The 19,846-nt window shown below is 40.3% G+C and overlaps 2 protein-coding genes and 1 long non-coding RNA gene across 3 annotated transcripts in view; 1 reads left to right on the top strand and 2 right to left on the bottom strand.

Annotated features, from left to right (window-relative positions):
- Window positions 1-510: 510 nt before the first annotated feature.
- kif28 (kinesin family member 28) lies at window positions 511-17,276 on the top strand. The gene is made up of 23 exons (XM_046856156.1): window positions 511-542; window positions 924-1,112; window positions 1,800-2,003; window positions 2,126-2,161; window positions 2,415-2,642; window positions 3,047-3,201; window positions 3,535-3,646; window positions 4,592-4,659; window positions 6,547-6,689; window positions 6,802-6,923; window positions 7,073-7,163; window positions 7,276-7,336; window positions 7,517-7,640; window positions 7,758-7,920; window positions 8,027-8,130; window positions 8,388-8,495; window positions 8,584-8,852; window positions 9,007-9,141; window positions 9,370-9,536; window positions 9,647-9,741; window positions 9,925-10,066; window positions 10,252-10,391; window positions 17,113-17,276. Exons 2-23 carry the CDS (start codon window positions 960-962, stop codon window positions 17,269-17,271), a joined length of 2,979 nt encoding a protein of 992 aa, XP_046712112.1. The 5' UTR covers window positions 511-542; window positions 924-959; the 3' UTR covers window positions 17,272-17,276.
- Window positions 17,277-17,362: 86 nt separating this feature from the next.
- Window positions 17,363-19,846, bottom strand: part of LOC124390302 — a 19,743-nt gene continuing 17,259 nt past the window's right edge. The window contains exon 2 of the long non-coding RNA XR_006926715.1: window positions 17,363-17,504. This is a non-coding gene — a long non-coding RNA (uncharacterized LOC124390302). The remainder of the gene's footprint in view (window positions 17,505-19,846) is intronic.
- Window positions 17,363-19,846, bottom strand: part of sccpdha.1 (saccharopine dehydrogenase a, tandem duplicate 1) — a 5,899-nt gene continuing 3,415 nt past the window's right edge. Inside the window, exons 7-12 of the mRNA XM_046856160.1 lie at window positions 19,762-19,846; window positions 19,441-19,560; window positions 19,257-19,313; window positions 18,582-18,693; window positions 18,118-18,199; window positions 17,363-17,915 (exon numbers count right to left, since the gene is read on the bottom strand). The exon at window positions 19,762-19,846 is cut by the window's right edge and continues 33 nt beyond it. Of these exons, the coding sequence (XP_046712116.1) occupies window positions 17,825-17,915; window positions 18,118-18,199; window positions 18,582-18,693; window positions 19,257-19,313; window positions 19,441-19,560; window positions 19,762-19,846 (547 nt within the window). The 3' untranslated portion in view covers window positions 17,363-17,824. The remainder of the gene's footprint in view (window positions 17,916-18,117; window positions 18,200-18,581; window positions 18,694-19,256; window positions 19,314-19,440; window positions 19,561-19,761) is intronic.

Here is a 19,846-nt window from a genome sequence, read left to right as displayed (position 1 = left end):
GATCAATGAATCGGTTCACCTTAGAAAGCGAGTCACGTGTCTTCAGGTGGACGATGAAAGGAACAAAGAAAAATAAAAGTAATTTAAAACATTTTTAATCATTTCTTTGAATTTGCTGTACCCGTGTAATCACGATGAGAAATTATTCATCTAGATTTTCCGGATTTATTTTTTCTTTATTTGGGTAAATTAATATCTTCCAGCCTGATGGTTCTTTAAGATTTAAGTTTAAGATTTGAATAATCAGCGAGCAGATTCATTATTTTAGTACACGTGATTTTTTTGTACATGATTTCTGTTTATGTAAATGTTGATTAATACTCGATTCTGATTGGCTGACACGCGCTCTGATAATGAGCACTCCGCCGAATGAACGGAAGTAACGGAATGAATATAATCCACCAAGTGTGTTAGTGAAGTCCGGTAGTGATAGAGGTGAGAAGGTGAGAAGGTTCCTGGGCTGCAGTCAGCGTTCACATTCATCCCAACGGTGTTAAATATTGATGGAGCTCTATAGCAGGAGATCTTCCACTCCAACCCATGTAAAGCAGATCTTCCCTGAGCACAAAGCCATGCTGGAACAGGTTTTGGATCTCCTGGTTTAAGTGAAAGGAACATTTCATGCTCCTGTCTCCAAATTTGTGTAACATTTTGGGGAAAGAGCACACATGGCTGGAAAAGTCAGGTGTCCCTATACTTTAGTCCAGACAGTGTATTTATGATTATCAGAAGCACAGTCTGGTGTGAGTATTTAGTTCTCGTGCTGATGTTAAAGCAGATCCAGTAGCAGATGAAGGGACATGTTGAGTTTACAGGAGCAGCTCATTTAGATAACAGCAGCTTTATTACTAAAATAACACTATTTACATGGACATACGTGTGTGTGTGTGTGTGTGTGTGTGTGTGTGTGTGTGTGTGTACAGAGAGAGCGTGATGCTGAGAGTCGCTGTATCATTACTATGAGCAGTAACAGTGTGAGTATTGAGGAACCTCGCAGTCAACATCGACGCACCTTCACCTTCCACTTCACCTTCTGGTCACACAGCGGCTTCACCAAGAACTCAGATGGACTATTAGTGCCTGAGGACGTTGGGGGACGCTATGCTGACCAGGTCAACACACACACACACACAAACACACACACACACAAACACACACACACACACACACACACACTTGTATAATTTGTTTTTTTGTTTTCTGTAATATGTATCACCATCTAATTATTACATATTTATTTATGTAATATTTATTTATTTAATTCATTTTTTTTGCATTGTTTATTTATGTGACATCAATAATATGTTACTGGTTTTTATTTCATTATTGTGGTTATTAGTTCTGTATTTATTTACAATATTTAACTTTTGAATTGATACATTAATAATCAAGCAAATAATAATAATGTGAAGAAGTGAAGATAACAGTATTAATACAGTAATAATAAAGAAACGGTGTTTTAGCCACTCGGTGATCTGCACATTCATAAACAACTCTCCCCAATTCAATCACAGGAAAGCAGAGCTACAAGTTTAAAATAAAGGTGTTTATGAGCGATCAGCAGTTCTTCTCCTGATGTGTAGTGTTTGTGTACATTCAGTGGTGGACTTCATTTTTTTGTGTATTAAATCTAAAATGGAATGAATTCATCTCAACCTTGGGAAAGCATGAACATTTAAATAAATAATGACTATAAACACTTTTCAACACAATAACAGTCGGGTTCTTTTCATCCTCCCCTGATAATAATGATCATTTTAGGACATTAAAGTTAGTGTGTGTTTGTGTGTTACTCCTAGGCTTGTGTATTTGCCGGATTGGGGCAGGGGATTGTGGATAATGCTCTGCAGGGCTACAATGCCACGCTGCTGGCGTACGGTCAGACAGGCTCAGGGAAAAGTTACTCCATGATGGGCTTCGGAGCCAACAAGGGCCTCGTCCCAAATCTGTGTCAGTCGCTCTTCACCTACATCACAGCCAATCAGGACAGATGCCAATGCCAGGTCTTTTTTTTGTTGTTTCTCCGTCTGGTAGTGAATCTTGTGTGTGTTTATTCTCGTTATAATAATGTTTGGGAATTTCTACATGAACCTCATACACTGATCAGTGTGTCCTGTGTCTCCAGGTTTTCTTCAGCATGTTAGAAATCTATAATGAGCAGGTAAAGTTATACCTGATGTCTTTTTTATGTTCTGCACTCCTCTGTTTTAGATTTCAGAGTTATTAATGCACGAGCAGTTCGATTCAGAATTTTGAAGCAAATAAATTTAATTGAATAATTGATTCGATTCATTTGATCAACTTCTTGATTCTTTGATTGACGACTAATTTGAATTCTTACTCGTTAGATTTTTATTTAATGTTTTACTCATTTGTGTGTGTGTGTGTGTGTGTGTGTGTGTGTGTGTGTGCAGGTGATCGATCTGTTGTCGAGGTTGAGTCGTTCAGCCGGTGGTCTGCGTGTACGTGAGGATCAGCAGCGTGGTTTTTATGTGGAGGGGCTGCGCAGAGTGGCCTGTGACAGTGCTGTACAGGTGGAGCAGCTGATGGAGCAGGGAACTCGAACACGCACCACCGCCGCCACACACCTGAACGCCAACAGCAGTCGCTCACACATGCTCATCATCATCCAGCTCAAACAGGCATTTAAACACACTTACACAGTGTTTACACTGAAACCATTACACTCTCACTGCCTGCTAGTAACCGAGGGATCTCAGTGACCAAGATACTGGAGTTCTGAGTTCAAATCCCAGTATCACCACACTGCCACTGCTGGACCCCTGAACAAGACCTTTTACCCTCAAATGCTCAGGTGTAGTTCACTCTAAACACTAGTGTAGGTACATGTCCATAAATGTGGTAGTGACTGAATTTCCCAGCTCACAGTGGAAAGTGAGTTTCAGTATTCCATCGTTCTTGTATCTTCTGCTTCATGTTGGATTACGTGCATTAAGTGTACAGACATGATATACCATCGCATTTAACATCGCATTTTAAATAAATCATCTAAATATATCATTAAATAAAGTTTTTTATTTTACAGATCTTCTCAAAGGAGTGCATCACTAAAGAGTCCAACATTAACCTGGTTGACCTGGCAGGAAGTGAAAGGCAAAGGTCATCAGGGTCAGAGGTCGATCGCCTTAAAGAGGGAACGGCTATTAATCTCAGTCTCACTACTCTGGGGAACGTGATCAGGTCTAAACATGCACTTATTCTAACATATAGTGTGTAGTGTGTATTGTATAATAAGTAGTGGATGTATATTATAGAGAATATAGTGTATTATAGTATTATAGTATAGTGTGTATTGTATTGTGTAGTCTGGTTTGTAGGATATATTGTACAGTGTGCACTAATGATTTATAGTACGTATAGTGTTTTGTGTATGGTGTGTAGTTTGTGTTGTGTAGTGAATGGTTTATAGCGCATGGTCTGTGTTGTGTAGTGTGTAATGTGTAGTGTGTAGAGAGAATTGTGAGATCTGCTGTGTGTTTATTCCGTGTGTGTTCCTGTGTGTTGAGTGTGTAGTGCCCTTGCGGAAGTGGCGTTGGGAAGGAAAGCGGTGTATATTCCCTACAGAGACTCCATCCTCACTAAACTCCTGCAGTCTGCGCTGGGAGGAAACAGTCGCACCGTCATGGTATCAGTTAACACGTCACTGTTTTCTGGTTTTCTGTGACACTCTGCTCTGTTTACAGCGGTGGTTCATTCCCCACTTTACAGGGGGTGGATTTTTAAGCCCCACCTGTCCTTTTCCACCCCAAAATATGGTAATAAATACTTCATGTTGAAAAATGTCAAATTTATTGAAATATCAAGTTGTAAATCAATAACATCAGATAGCATCAAGTTAAAAAATACTGAAAATAAGTGTGTTGTTTTATTATCACTGCCTTAGTCTTATTTATTTATTTATTTATTTATTTTTGCTCAATCTGTGCACAAAAAAGAGAAAATGCATTTGGCAGGAATAATGAACAAGTCAAGAACAAAAAGAACATCTCAGTATGTGAGTCTCATCACTGCACTGGTTGCAGGCTTCATTCTCCCACTCTAAAGTCATGGTCATTGTTGAGTTGAGATCTGCACTTTGTTTTCAGTGATGCAACAATTGCAAAAGTCCATCTCAGAGAGATAAGATATGGCAAAAGGAACAAGATCGGCAAGATAGACTGCTTTTTGGTAAATTGGTTCTACCATGAACTTGTTTTTGTCTGCTTGAGCTGAATTACCTGTTTTTTTTTTGTGGTCCATGTCACAAATGTTTCCACTGTTGATGAGATGTTGTTTTGACCACTGCATACAATATGGTAAAGTGTGTGATTACTGGTCTACTGCAGTTAACATGGTGACAGTAAACCGTTATTTACTAAACCACACAATAGTTCCACTTTTCCTCCCGGTACCCGAACTAATGATTAATGAATAATTAATTAGAAGATTAATGAAGAACACAAAAGAAAATTAAATAAATCCTGCCGTGCTCTGCGCCCGACCTGTCATATCTTTATTCCCCACTAGAGGGCCTATCACTTTGCGAACCACTGCTTTAATGTAATGTGCTGAATGTTTTTGTTCGGTTCAGATCGCAACTCTGAGTCCAGCTGATATCTGCTACGAGGAGTCACTCTCCACTCTCCGCTACGCTGAAAGGTGACTTCACTGCATCATCTTATTATTATATTATACACACACTGCATATTATAAACACACTATATTATACACACACACACTGCATATTATAAACACACTATATTATACACACACACACTGCATATTATACACACACTATATTATACACACACACACACTGCATATTATACACACACTGTATATTATACACACACACACTGCATATTATACACACACACTGCATATTATACACACACACACTGCATATTATACACACTATATTATATACACACACACTGCATATTATACACACACTATATTATACACACACACATATATTATACACACACTGTATATTATACACACACACTGCATATTATACACACACTATATTATACACACACACACTGCATATTATACACACACACACTATATTATACACACACACACTGCATATTATACACACTATATTATACACACACACACTGTATATTATACACACTATATTATACACACACACACTGCATATTATACACACACACACACACACTGCATATTATATACACACACTGTATATTATACACACACACACTGCATATTATACACACACTATATTATACACACACTGTATATTATACACACACTGCATATTATAAACACACTATATTATACACACACACACTGCATATTATAAACACACTATATTATACACACACACACTGCATATTATACACACACTATATTATACACACACACACTGCATATTATACACACACTGCATATTATACACACACACACTGCATATTATACACACACTGCATATTATACACACACACTGCATATTATACACACTATATTATACACACACACACTGTATATTATACACACATATATTATACACACACACACTGCATATTATACACACACTATATTATACACACACACACTGCATATTATACACACACTATATTATACACACACACTGCATATATATACACACACACTATATTATACACACACACTGCATATTATACACACACTATTATACACACACTGCATATTATACACACACTATATTATACACACACACTGTATATTATACACACTGCATATTATACACACACACACTGCATATTATACACACACTATATTATATATACACACACACTGTATATATTATACACACACTATATTATACACACACACACTGCATATTATAAACACACTATATTATACACACACACACTGTATATATTATACACACATATTATATTATACACACACACACTGTATATTATAAACACTATATTATACACACACTGCATATTATACACACTATATTATACACACACACTGTATATTATACACACACTGTATATTATACACACACACACTGTATATTATACACACACTATATTATACACACACACACTGTATATTATATACACACTGTATATTATACACACACACACTGTATATTATACACACACTATATTATACACACACACACTGTATATTATACACACTATATTATACACACACACTGTATATTATACACACACTGCATATTATACACACACTGTATATTATATACACACACTATTATACACACACACACTGTATATTATACACACACTGCATATTATACACACACACTGCATATTATACACACACTGCATATTATACACACACACACTGCATATTATACACACACTATATTATACACACACACACTGCATATTATACACACACTGCATATTATACACACACACACTGCATGGACAAAAGTTTGTGTGTAAAAAGCTGAGATTTAAGATGAGAAATCAAACCCTAGATTTTATGAACTGATTGATTAGTAATGAAACTGAGTGAAACCCTGAGTGATGTGAACGGTGAAAACTCTTTCAGAGCGAAGCGAATCCAGAACAAGGCAGTGGTGAACGAGGGCCCAACGGAGAAACTGGTTAAAGAACTGAAGGCTGAAAATGCGAAACTGTTGCTGAAGCTCAGTAAACTGGATCAGAATGCAAGAGGGGGCGATCAGGAGATGAGTGAGGAGAGAAATACTTTTCTTATTCCACTCATTCCTGCTTAACCAGATTCCCTAGTTTACAGATTTTCACTGTTCTGTGTGTGTGTGTGTGTGTGTGTGTGTGTGTGTAGAGGATCTGAGGCGTATTCTAACTCACAATGAGCTGCAGATCCGAGCGATTCAGACACTATGGGAGCAGCATCTTCAGGAAGCTCTGAAAGACTGGGAGACCCAGTACACCACCATCACACAGGTCTCTCACACACAAACACACACACACACACACACACACACACACACACATACACACACACACATGAGATTAGTGAAGAATTCTGGAGTCCAGAGAAATTAAGAACAGTATAATTTATATGTTCATCTCTGGCTGGTGATGGAGGACAGGAGCGAAGGATGATGCAGATGTTTCCCTACATGCTGAACATTAATGAAGATGCACAACTTTCTGGAGTCATCAAGCTCTTCATTCAGGAGGGTCAGTGAGAGAAGTCCTGCTTATGTGTTAAACATCATCACTGTGTGTGTGTGTGTGTGTGTGTGTGTGTGTGTTTCTCAGTGTTGAGATGTTTTTTGTGGTTTTTGTGAAGGTGAGTGGGAGGTGGGTTTAGCAGACGCTTCACCCAGAGCGATTTCTGTTAGAGGACTGGGGTAAGTCAGTGTGTGTTATTGAAGGTTTAATGATGATCTGTATATTAATATCATGTTACATATTCATGCATTCAACAGGTTTAGTCAACATACACACACACACACACACACACACACACACACACACACACACACACTCAGGAAATTAATAATGGGTGTTTGAGTGTGTTTGTGTTACAGTATTCAGGAGAGACATGCCATCTTCTCCAATCATCAGCAGCGAGTGACGGTCAGACCAGTGTCTGGGTCACAGATCACAGTGAATGGCATGTCCATATCTCAGACAACTGAGCTGCAGCATTTGGTACCTCACACATAATAATAATAATAATAATAATAATAATAATAATAACATTTATACTTCTTTCTGTTTTCGGATACATTTTAATATATTAAAGTAAAAAGGATTATTGTTTATTAGGACCGTGTGATCCTGGGCTCCAACAGCACCTTCCTGTTTATGGGTTTTCCGTCTGAGCGGGTCGGAGACGATTGGAGTCGTTATGATTACGACTTTTTTCAGTCTGAGCTTGCGGCGGCAGAGGGAGTTCACCTGCACACACTGTGTGACACACCTGGACCGAGTGCGTGTGTTTTATTGCTTTTTAACAGTGCAGTGTCAGTACAGCACCAGAGAGGGTACAGATAAATGTTCTCGACTGTGTCCAAATAAAAGCGTTTCTCCCTAAGGGTCCCAGGAGCCCAACCCTAGTCTCCTAGCCGCTTTTTACGATTACATCAAACTGATGCCGATGGTGACCGAAGCAAACCAGATGAGTCAGGAACTGAATAAGGTGAAGAACTGAGTTACTCAATCCATCAGCTTTGTCCACGTTTCTTCACTTTACTAAATGAAATATCTCTCATCAAAGAAACCTAATGATTGGTTTGAACCTCTTCAAGCTCCGCCTCTTAGCAGAATTTCCCATTGCATGATTTTTCTCCAACATGCTCCGTGTTCCCATGTGGTCCCTTTTCTAGTCGATTAGTTTTGTATTTGCATCGTACCAGTTTGTAGATTGTAATTTTTATGAAGACTGTTCTTTTTCAGGGGGTGGAGTTTAAGTTGGAGATTAAGAACTTGGCGATGTCTGACTCTAAAGGTCATGACCTGGAGAAGGAGATTGTGGTCAGAGTTACGAGCGTTCAGAGCAAACAGGTCACTAATGATCATGTTTTTATGACTTGTGTTACTAGTAATAAAATGTGTGTTTACTCGAGTCGCCTTTGGCTTCATTCTCGCACAGGTATGGTTGTGGTCCAAAGCTAAGTTCATTAACCGTAAGTTCCTGATGGAGGAAGTGTACCAGCGAGGAGCATCACTGCCTGCTCTGTCCCAGGATCAAGACCCCTTCTGGGACCCAGTAGAGCCTCTACACCTGGGCAGTGCTCACCTGTGGCTGCATTCACTGGCCTTTCGCCTCGCTGTGGATGAGCTGGTGGAGGTGGTGGGACCTGAGGGCACCGAGGAGGCCATGTTGCATGCACGCATCGTTCCCTGCAGCCCAGAAGGATTGTGAGTAACATTTATTAGCTTTACTGTAAAGCATCATAGCAGAGTTTACACCATCATACTAAAGATCACAGTCATACTAAACTCATACATACATAAATCACCTGGTGTGTGTGTGTGTGTGTGTGTGTGTGTGTGTGTGTGTGTGCGTGTGTAGGCCACTGGGAGAGGACGATATCCTGATCGACCCCACAGAGCTGCTTGGAAAGAGACTGGATTTAAATCTGATCCTGGATCAGTGCTGCGGGCTGCGCTGGGTCAAAGAGGTCCGAACCCGCGGCATACAGATCGGGCATGTATTACTCACAGCGTATGTTACAGTGTGTATGTGTGTTTGTGTATTGCAGGATTTTGTGTGTTTGTGTTGGGATGATGGCTGAGATGTGATAGAAACACACACACACACACACACACACACACACGTACGTGTTATTGTAATGAACATTCTTATGGAGCTAATTCAGCGTTTTAAGAACGTCAATCTACCTGTAATTGATGAAGCTGTGTGTGTTGTGTTCAGATTCCAGATGTTTGACTGCACAGAGCCGCTCTACACTCCGGTGGTGTGGCAGTGTGTGAACCCACAGCTGGATTTCAGCGTTCAGTTCACAGCCCTGAACACATCACACGCACTGCTCACTTACCTGCAGAGTAACGCTGTGGTCTTGCAGCTGTGGGGTCTACAGGGTACACACACACACACACACATGCAATTCTCAGACTCTGGTTCATAACACAGAAACATTAGTGAGTTTATTAATGAAGTTTATTTGGTTGTGGTTTCGCCCCATGTGCAGAGGGATGTTCTGACATGACCTCATGTCTGTACAGTGTGAAGAAATCTCCAGAAAACCCTGTCCTCATAGACACAGCAGAGGACTGTGAGCACACGGTCAGGGCTTATTTACATCCTCACACACACACACACACACACACACACACACACACACACACACACATTCTCACTTTTATAAGCTTTATTTGATTTTACCAAGTATAATCCATAAAACCTGTAAATAATGTGTGTGTGTGTGTGTGTGTGTGTGTGTGTGTGTGTGTGTGTGTTTGTCTGAAGAGTGTCGATAGCTCAATGTCAGATCCGAGTGTGTGTCTGCGAGTTCTACATGAAGATCTGGAGCAGCTGAAGAACACCAATGCAGCATTGAGGAAAGAGAATGACACACTGAGAGAACAGCTCAACACACACACACGACACGGTAATACACACACACACACACACACACACACACACACACACACATTAGGGTTTAGACATGTTTGAGTCTAACATTTTGACAGTAAAACATTTAAAGTCTCTCTTTAACTCTTCAGCAAAGCTGTAATAAGACTTGAGTTGGTGCTGAAGGGATGCGACGCTGAAGCGGTTGTGTCCTGATTGCAGGTATAGAGAGTGCTCGAGGGCGCAGGAGAAGTCTAAAGTCCAGCTGTGATGCTGAATTCGCTCGAGCACTGAAAGTGTTTTACCACAGCATGACATCGGTCCGAGCTCAGCTGCAGCGACTGCGCAGGCACAGACCAAGTGTACGTACACAGGAAGTAACTTCACTTCTACAACATCTACAGCTGAAAATGTTCTCCTAATACGTCCATCTAGTGACGTAGTATCAGAGGTGGCAAAAGTACACACATCCTTTACTTAAGTAGAAGTACAGATCCTCATGTTTTAAAATACTCTGGTAAAAGTTGAAGTACTGATTAAACTTTTTTACTCGAGTGAAAGTAAAGAAGTTTTGGCTCAGACATGTACTTCAGTAAAAAGTAGTTATTACTGCTACCTGTTTTAGCTGTTAACTGGACCTCACATCATATTAGATAGATAGATAGATAGATAGATAGATAGATAGATAGATAGATAGATAGATAGATAGATAGATAGATAGATAGATAGATAGATAGATAGATAGATGGATAGATAGATGTGATAGCCTAGTGGGTTAATGTCAGGGTCCCCATGAGGATGAGTTTGAGAGTTTGATTCCTGCTCAAGCTGGTGGTTCCTGTGTTGGTAAATAAAACTTCTGGACCTTGTCCACTCTGAAAACATTTCAATTCTGTCCTTTCTGTGTTGGAATAATTTCTTTATTTCCTGGTCTTTAATGAAAGATGACCCCACCAAAAAAAAGCACTTCTGTGGTAGCTCAGTGGGTTAAGGCTTGTGCCTGATCATGGTCCTTAATATAGTCCACGCTGGTGATAAGGTTTCAAAGCCAGTCCTACATGCCTTCTTTCTTACTGCGCTGCCATCAAACAAAGTATGAACCCTCCAAAAAGCACACATGCTTTTCAGCAGTGGTCGCTCAGTGGTTTAAGGCTTGTGCCTCATCTAAACATGCTTCCCAGTCTGATCTCTTCCATGGTTGATCAGATTAAGGCTGGTGACTCGCTGATGGTGAGGATCAGGGTTTGAATCCTGCTAGTTGTGATGTCGGTTATGTTCCTGCTTCCTAAATCTTTCTTTAGCTTTATATTCTTGTGTTGATGGTTTGAAAAGAAAGATAGACCTGCTCTAAACAAACTTCCTGGCCTGTCTTCTCTGATGGTCCAGTGGGTTAAATCAGGTGTTGTGCTTTTGGTGGGGTTCAGGGTTCGAATCCTGCTTTCTGCCTGCCAGTCACGATCAGGATTCACTTCCTACATATTTTTAGCGATATATTTTTGTTTTTAATGGGTTGAAAAGAAAGATAGACCTGCTCTAAACAAGCTTCCTAGCCTGTCCTCACCGATGGTTCAATGGGTTAACGTTGGTGTCTCGCTGGTGGTGGGGCTCAGGGTTCAAATCCTGCTTTTTGCCTGCCAGTCACGATCAGGATTCACTTCCTACATCTTTCTTTAGCGTTAAATTCTTGTGTTGATGGTTTGAAAAGAAAGATAGACCTGCTCTAATCAAGCTTTCCATCCTGTTTCTTTCTGATGGCTTAGTGGGTTAAGGCTGGTGCCTCGCTAATGGCGTGAATCAGGGTTTGAATCCTGCTAGTCCTGATATGGTTTTGCTTCCTAAGTCTGTCTTTAGCATTATATTCTTGTGTTGATGGTTTGAAAAGAAAGATAGACCTGCTCTAATCAAGCTTTCCATCCTGTTTCTTTCTGATGGCTTAGTGGGTTAAGGCTTGTGCCTGAACATGGTCCTTAATATAGTCCACGCTGGTGATAAGGTTTCAAAGCCAGTCCTACATGCCTTCTTTCTTACTGCGCTGCCATCAAACAAAGTATGAACCCTCCAAAAGCACACATGCTTTTCAGCAGTGGTCGCTCAGTGGTTTAAGGCTTGTGCCTGAACATGGTCCTTAATATAGTCCACGCTGGTGATAAGGTTTCAAAGCCAGTCCTACATGCCTTCTTTCTTACTGCGCTGCCATCAAACAAAGTATGAACCCTCCAAAAGCACACATGCTTTTCAGCAGTGGTCGCTCAGTGGTTTAAGGCTTGTGCCTGAACATGGTCCTTAATATAGTCCACGCTGGTGATAAGGTTTCAAAGCCAGTCCTACATGCCTTCTTTCTTACTGCGCTGCCATCAAACAAAGTATGAACCCTCCAAAAGCACACATGCTTTTCAGCAGTGGTCGCTCAGTGGTTTAAGGCTTGTGCCTGAACATGGTCCTTAATATAGTCCACGCTGGTGATAAGGTTTCAAAGCCAGTCCTACATGCCTTCTTTCTTACTGCGCTGCCATCAAACAAAGTATGAACCCTCCAAAAGCACACATGCTTTTCAGCAGTGGTCGCTCAGTGGTTTAAGGCTTGTGCCTGAACATGGTCCTTAATATAGTCCACGCTGGTGATAAGGTTTCAAAGCCAGTCCTACATGCCTTCTTTCTTACTGCGCTGCCATCAAACAAAGTATGAACCCTCCAAAAGCACACATGCTTTTCAGCAGTGGTCGCTCAGTGGTTTAAGGCTTGTGCCTGAACATGGTCCTTAATATAGTCCACGCTGGTGATAAGGTTTCAAAGCCAGTCCTACATGCCTTCTTTCTTACTGCGCTGGCATGAAACAAAGTATGAACCCTCCAAAAGCACACATGCTTTTCAGCAGTGGTCGCTCAGTGGTTTAAGGCTTGTGCCTGAACATGGTCCTTAATATAGTCCACGCTGGTGATAAGGTTTCAAAGCCAGTCCTACATGCCTTCTTTCTTACTGCGCTGGCATGAAACAAAGTATGAACCCTCCAAAAGCACACATGCTTTTCAGCAGTGGTCGCTCAGTGGTTTAAGGCTTGTGCCTCATCTAAACATGCTTCCCAGTCTGATCTCTTCCATGGTTGATCAGATTAAGGCTGGTGCCTCGCTAATGGCGTGAATCAGGGTTTGAATCCTGCTAGTCCTGATATGGTTTTGCTTCCTAAGTCTGTCTTTAGCATTATATTCTTGTGTTGATGGTTTGAAAAAAAGATAGACCTGCTCTAAACAATTGTCACAGCTTGTCCTTCCAGATGGTTCAGTGGGTTAAGACTGGTATTTTGCTGTTGGTGGGGTTCAGGGTTGAATCCTGCTTTCTGCCTGCCAGTCACGATCAGGATTCACTTCCTACATATTTTTTAGCGATATATTTTTGTTTTTAATGGGTTGAAAAGAAAGATAGACCTGCTCTAAACAAGCTTCCTAGCCTGTCCTCACCGATGGTTCAATGGGTTAACGTTGGTGTCTCGCTGGTGGTGGGGCTCAGGGTTCAAATCCTGCTTTTGCCTGCCAGTCACGATCAGGATTCACTTCCTACATCTTTCTTTAGCGTTAAATTCTTGTGTTGATGGTTTAAAGGTAGATAGACCTGCTCTAAACAATTGTCACAGCTTGTCCTTCCTGATGGTTCAGTGGGTTAAGGCTTGTGCCTGAACATGGTCCTTAATATAGTCCACGCTGGTGATAAGGTTTCAAAGCCAGTCCTACATGCCTTCTTTCTTACTGCGCTGGCATGAAACAAAGTATGAACCCTCCAAAAGCACACATGCTTTTCAGCAGTGGTCGCTCAGTGGTTTAAGGCTTGTGCCTCATCTAAACATGCTTCCCAGTCTGATCTCTTTCGTGGTTCAGTGGGTTAAGGCTTGTGCCTGAACATGGTCCTTAATATAGTCCACGCTGGTGATAAGGTTTCAAAGCCAGTCCTACATGCCTTCTTTCTTACTGCGCTGCCATCAAACAAAGTATGAACCCTCCAAAAAGCACACATGCTTTTCAGCAGTGGTCGCTCAGTGGTTTAAGGCTTGTGCCTCATCTAAACATGCTTCCCAGTCTGATCTCTTCCATGGTTGATCAGATTAAGGCTGGTGACTCGCTGATGGTGAGGATCAGGGTTTGAATCCTGCTAGTTGCGATGTCGGTTATGTTCCTGCTTCCTAAATCTTTCTTTAGCTTTATATTCTTGTGTTGATGGTTTAAAGGTAGATAGACCTGCTCTAAACAAACTTCCTGGCCTGTCTTCTCTGATGGTCCAGTGGGTTAAATCAGGTGTTGTGCTTTTGGTGGGGTTCAGGGTTCGAATCCTGCTTTCTGCCTGCCAGTCACGATCAGGATTCACTTCCTACATATTTTTTTAGCGATATATTTTTGTTTTTAATGGGTTGAAAAGAAAGATAGACCTGCTCTAAACAAGCTTCCTAGCCTGTCCTCACCGATGGTTCAATGGGTTAACGTTGGTGTCTCGCTGGTGGTGGGGCTCAGGGTTCAAATCCTGCTTTTTGCCTGCCAGTCACGATCAGGATTCACTTCCTACATCTTTCTTTAGCGTTAAATTCTTGTGTTGATGGTTTGAAAAGAAAGATAGACCTGCTCTAATCAAGCTTTCCATCCTGTTTCTTTCTGATGGCTTAGTGGGTTAAGGCTGGTGCCTCGCTAATGGCGTGAATCAGGGTTTGAATCCTGCTAGTCCTGATATGGTTTTGCTTCCTAAGTCTGTCTTTAGCATTATATTCTTGTGTTGATGGTTTGAAAAAAAAAAGATAGACCTGCTCTAAACAATTGTCACAGCTTGTCCTTCCTGATGGTTCAGTGGGTTAAGACTGGTATTTTGCTGTTGGTGGGGTTCAGGGTTCGAATCCTGCTTTCTGTGTTTCTTTCTGGTCTGAATTTCTTGCTTTGAAGCATGAAACGAAGGATAAACCCCCAAAAAAAAGATGGTGTGTTGTGGGACTTGATGGCTTTGTGGTAAAAGCCTTGCCTCTGAGCTCAGAGGTTGCTGGTTCAAATCTGGCTTGTCCCCACACTGGGTAAATTGTGTGGAAATTACTGTGTGGTGAGCAATGGAGTGGGTGACTGTGAACAAAGGCTGTGAAGGCCTGCTTGGTTACAGCCTCACTCAAAAATTGAGGGTGATGGTTTTGCATTTTGGGCAGGGGATAAAGGTTATTAAATTCTTCTAGGAGCCTATGTTGAAACTTTTTTTGATGTTTTTGCTTCATAACCCCTGTTTTCAGCTTCTCAGATGCCAGGGGGGCAGATGCCTGATTATTGCCCCCCTGGTTCAGGATACGCCCTCAGAAACCGTCCACATCCGACCTTCCACACAGCCATTTCTGACACCTTCCTCACTATGGTCACTGGAACCTTCCACACTCTTAACTTTGAGTCCTGGCCAGGGTTTGAACCAGCAACCTCTCAACCCAGAGGTAGAGCTCTTCCAATTGAGCCACAGGATCTCCTGCAAGAACCTGATTTTTAGGACCTTTTTTGGTTCTTTTATAAAACTTTTTAAACAATTTAAAGGAAAGCTAAGGGGTAGGAATTGAACCGGGTGAGTCAGATAGCAGAGGCTGCATCACTAACCACTACACTACCAGAGGGGTGACAAACAAGGCTTTGCTTATTGGACTCTTGGTTTTTCTATAGTTAAGAGACCACTGTTGTCTCTTAGATCATTATGGTAGAGGGTCAAAACTTCTCCTTCCTGTACATTCTCTCAGTTACTCGAAGTCTTTGAGAAGTGACTCAGGTACAAGAACCACATCTCCAACACCTGCACCACTGATATACCATGATTTACCAGCAACCAGTTTTAATGACCTTTAATTGTTCTGTTTTTAAAAACTTCTTATAATGTTCAATATGAAACTAGAGGAAAGAATCAAACCAGGAAAGTCTTTCATCATAGATCACTAATGGCATTACTTTCAAAACTCTAAACTTTGTTAGACATGTAAATAAGCAGGAAAGACAGAGACAAAGACAAAGAGACACAGACACAGCTTTAGAAAGAGTGAGAAACAAATAGAGAGACAGCAAGAGAGAGACATATACTGTGAGACAGAGACATTTACTAAAAGAGACACAGAGACAATTAGATAGAGAAAATAGAGAGACAAAGATAGCGAGATATAGCCACTTCCTGTTGGAAGTGTTTCTCCCGAGCGACTCTTAATGATCTCATTTACTAAATGAGCATTATTATTATTATTATTATTAAACATGTATCATATTTACATCATGTGATATGTATGTAAGCATATGTACAGTGATTAAATATAAATGCTATATCAGTGCAGAGACGTGTGGACATCATTAAGAGCCTTTGCTATGTTTCCACACGGACCGTTAATGAGGTGACACTGGAGAGACTGCACCTCTTCAAGTCAAGTCAGGAAGCTTATATATATAAAATTATAGACATTTTACAGATTTGAATGATGTATTGTTTTTATCTGTACGATCAATAAAGACAGTAATTTAAGTTTGTGTCGCCATTATGAGGGAAAAACCCACAAAACGCCCCCTAGAGGGTAAATTGTGTAAAACATGGTGGATTTGGTGTTTGATTTGAGACTTGGCGCAGAAATAAAACAAAAGTTTACTGATTAAAAATATTTTTATCTGGAGTTTATTTATTTATTTTATATCTAAGAAAGGACGTCGTGGATAAACGTATTTTTTGCCGAAGGTTTTAATCTCCCCTCTTTTTTATTTAGTTATTTATTTATTTACATTTTCTATAAAAATGATGAAACAGAAATGCACTGAATTGATAGCGTTATATATATATATATATATATATATATATATATATATATATATATATATATATATTAATACAAAACTAATTAAAATGTTGTTACCTAATGAATGTATGCAGGCTGAAGATCCACATATAGAACACAAGCAGAGAAAAGATGATGATGATCAGGAATGTGTCTGTTCTCAGTCATGTTCTCATCACTGACTCCCTCTGTCTCATCCACATTAACACATTACAGAAGATACTATTTACTATGTTTATTTTTACATAGACACTGTTGTGTGTGTGTGTGTGTGTGTGTCAGGAGGAGGTGGACCTGCAGGGTTTGAGATTCTTCATGGATGAGCACACACACCTGCTGAAAGAGTTCAGTGAGCAGTTGGAACAGTGTGTTTGTGCACTCAAGCAGGAAGTGGCAGCCATCGTTCGAAAGAAGAGAGAGAAATCTGCAACCTGGTCTTAATAAACTCCATCTATCCATCTATCTATCCATCTATCTATCTATCTATCTATCTATCTGCAGTGTGTAATCAATAACACAAAAAAAGATCAACTAATTTCATTTGTTTTATTTATTATTAATATCTTTACATTCTACAGCAAAAAAAAACACAACACACACTTTAATGCCAAAATTTAAATTTCCATTATTTTAAACAGAAGTGTGTGAGGGAACACACAGAGAACAGAAGAAAACTCACACACACACACACACACACACACACACACGACTATTAATTCTAGGTGCTTAGTTGGTCCAGTCTAAATCATGCTAAATAACGTGATGAAGGTTGATGGATGAAGGTGAAGGTTACAGAGTGTTTATGTGATTGAGGTTGAACATCAGCTCTTTAGTGTGAATGTAATCGACTCCCTCAGTGTGTCATTATACACACATCAGAATTAATTCATGACTTCACGCTGTGTGAAAGCATTAGTGCTAAGCGATAATCAGAGTGAGTTGTGTAGCGTAGGACAGGAAGTGCTGAAGCTGTGCTGCATGGAACCTCGCTTCATTACAGCACTGAGAAATGGATCCCGTGTTTCTCCAGACGCTCAATCAGGGTGGTTCTAGCGAAGGCAGCTCCGGGAGTGTACACACCACCTCTGCGCGCACACACACACACACACACACACACACACACACACACACACACACACACACACACACACACACACCCCAACACTGGTTAATAAATTGCCATATTCACATTTTTAATTAAAACTATAAAGTGAAGGAAAGAAAGAGTGGAAGAGTGAGAGAGAGAGAGAGAGAGAGAGAGAGAGAGAGAGAGTGTAGGTGACTGACTTTTTGGGCAGAGATTCCGGTTCATTGAGGATGGTGAGAGCAGCCTGCACCATGGCAATCGGTGTTGCAACATAACCAGCCTCTGTAACACACACACACACACACACAATTTACATCATATTTAATACGTAATACACTAAGTATATCTAGTGACATGAAACCTATAACATCATTATTCTATTATTTATAAAAGATAAATCTGTAATAACGTGACTCGGCCTCTGGGGGGCGTTGAACATTACCAAAGAAAAATCGATCAAGTTTAAATCTGATGTTGAAATTGAACTGAAAGTCACATGTAAAGCTTCGTACATCTCATGAGTTTCCCCCTTTTAGCAGGTTAATTTCTTTATATACATTTGAAGAAACATCTTCATATCAATGTTTATTTATATATATATATATATATATATATAACATTTATTATCAACTGTGTATTATTTTAATTAAAGGAACATTCGTACCTGGTCCCTGGACAAGTGTGCGGATTTTAGCATTGGGTTTCCCTTGAGATGGATCCTGACCTTCAGTGTAACCTTCACCAAAGAACGCAAAACGGAATGATGATCCTTCCATCTGCGCGAGCGCGCGCACACACACACACACACACACACACACACACACACACACACTTTAAACATGAAAGCATTGTCTGTTTAAGAAAAAAAAAACACTAGAATTGTCTGTAAAATGTGAATGAAAGCTAATGCTACGTCAGTAAACACGCTGTATACAGATTTATTTCCTCATCATTTGTACTGAACTGATTCTCTGGTTTCCTGTTTAGTGGTGAATTTATCTGATATACACTACATAGCTAAACGTTTGTGAAACCCTGAGCATAAGAGTTGCACTTTTTGAACATCTCATTCCACATTTGGTCTCCATGTGCTGCTATAATGAGCTCCACTTTTCTGGGAAGATGTTTCACTAGATTTTGTGGAGATTCATTCAGCTATAAGGGTATTAGTAAAGTCAGGTACTGATGTAGGTGAGATGAACCCGAAGGTTTTCAATAGGGTTGAAGCTCTATAGCAGGAGATCTTCCACTCAAACTTTGTGAGACAGTTTGGGGAAGAAACACATGTTTGCAGAAAACCAGGTGTACAAATACTTCTGGCTACAGGCTGGTATCGTACCTGTTTCCGAGTCGGCCCTGCTTTGGAGAAATATCCGAAAGAGAAAAACTCTGGGAACTGCATGAAACATGGAAATAAATCAAATAAATTAATTATTGTGTCTGTTATTTATTTATAAACAATGAACTGATACGTGTTCAAGCAGCAGCTGCATCTGAACTGCAGAATAAACAAATCTGTGTACTTTAATCAGGAGGCTCCTGCCGAAGCTGAACTTCACGAGTAAAGAGAAAATCAAGCCGGCAAAGAGGATCTTAATGACGGAGGAGATTCCCCCGATACCAGCATACGCTCCGTACTGAACCTGACAACACACACACACACACACACACACACACACACACACACACACACAAGATGTCAGGAGTGTAGCTCCGCCCCCTGGTGTCTTGTTAACATTTTACACAAAGTTAATGTTACTCAATCTAATGAAACACTTTATTATTAAGAGTTTAAATATAAATATATAATAAGTGTGTGTGTGTGTGTGTGTGTGTAAGATAACCGGAGTTTCTTGATATTCCTCAGACAGGTAGCGCTGAGTTCTCTTCACCACAGAGGGATCAGTGCCCATGAAGGGAATGGCGTAC

This window comes from Silurus meridionalis, chromosome 8 (genome assembly GCF_014805685.1).
Source record: "Silurus meridionalis isolate SWU-2019-XX chromosome 8, ASM1480568v1, whole genome shotgun sequence".
Classification (NCBI taxonomy): domain Eukaryota; kingdom Metazoa; phylum Chordata; class Actinopteri; order Siluriformes; family Siluridae; genus Silurus; species Silurus meridionalis.
Note: the sequence above shows the minus strand (reverse complement) of the source record. Positions and strands in the feature narration are given on the sequence as shown.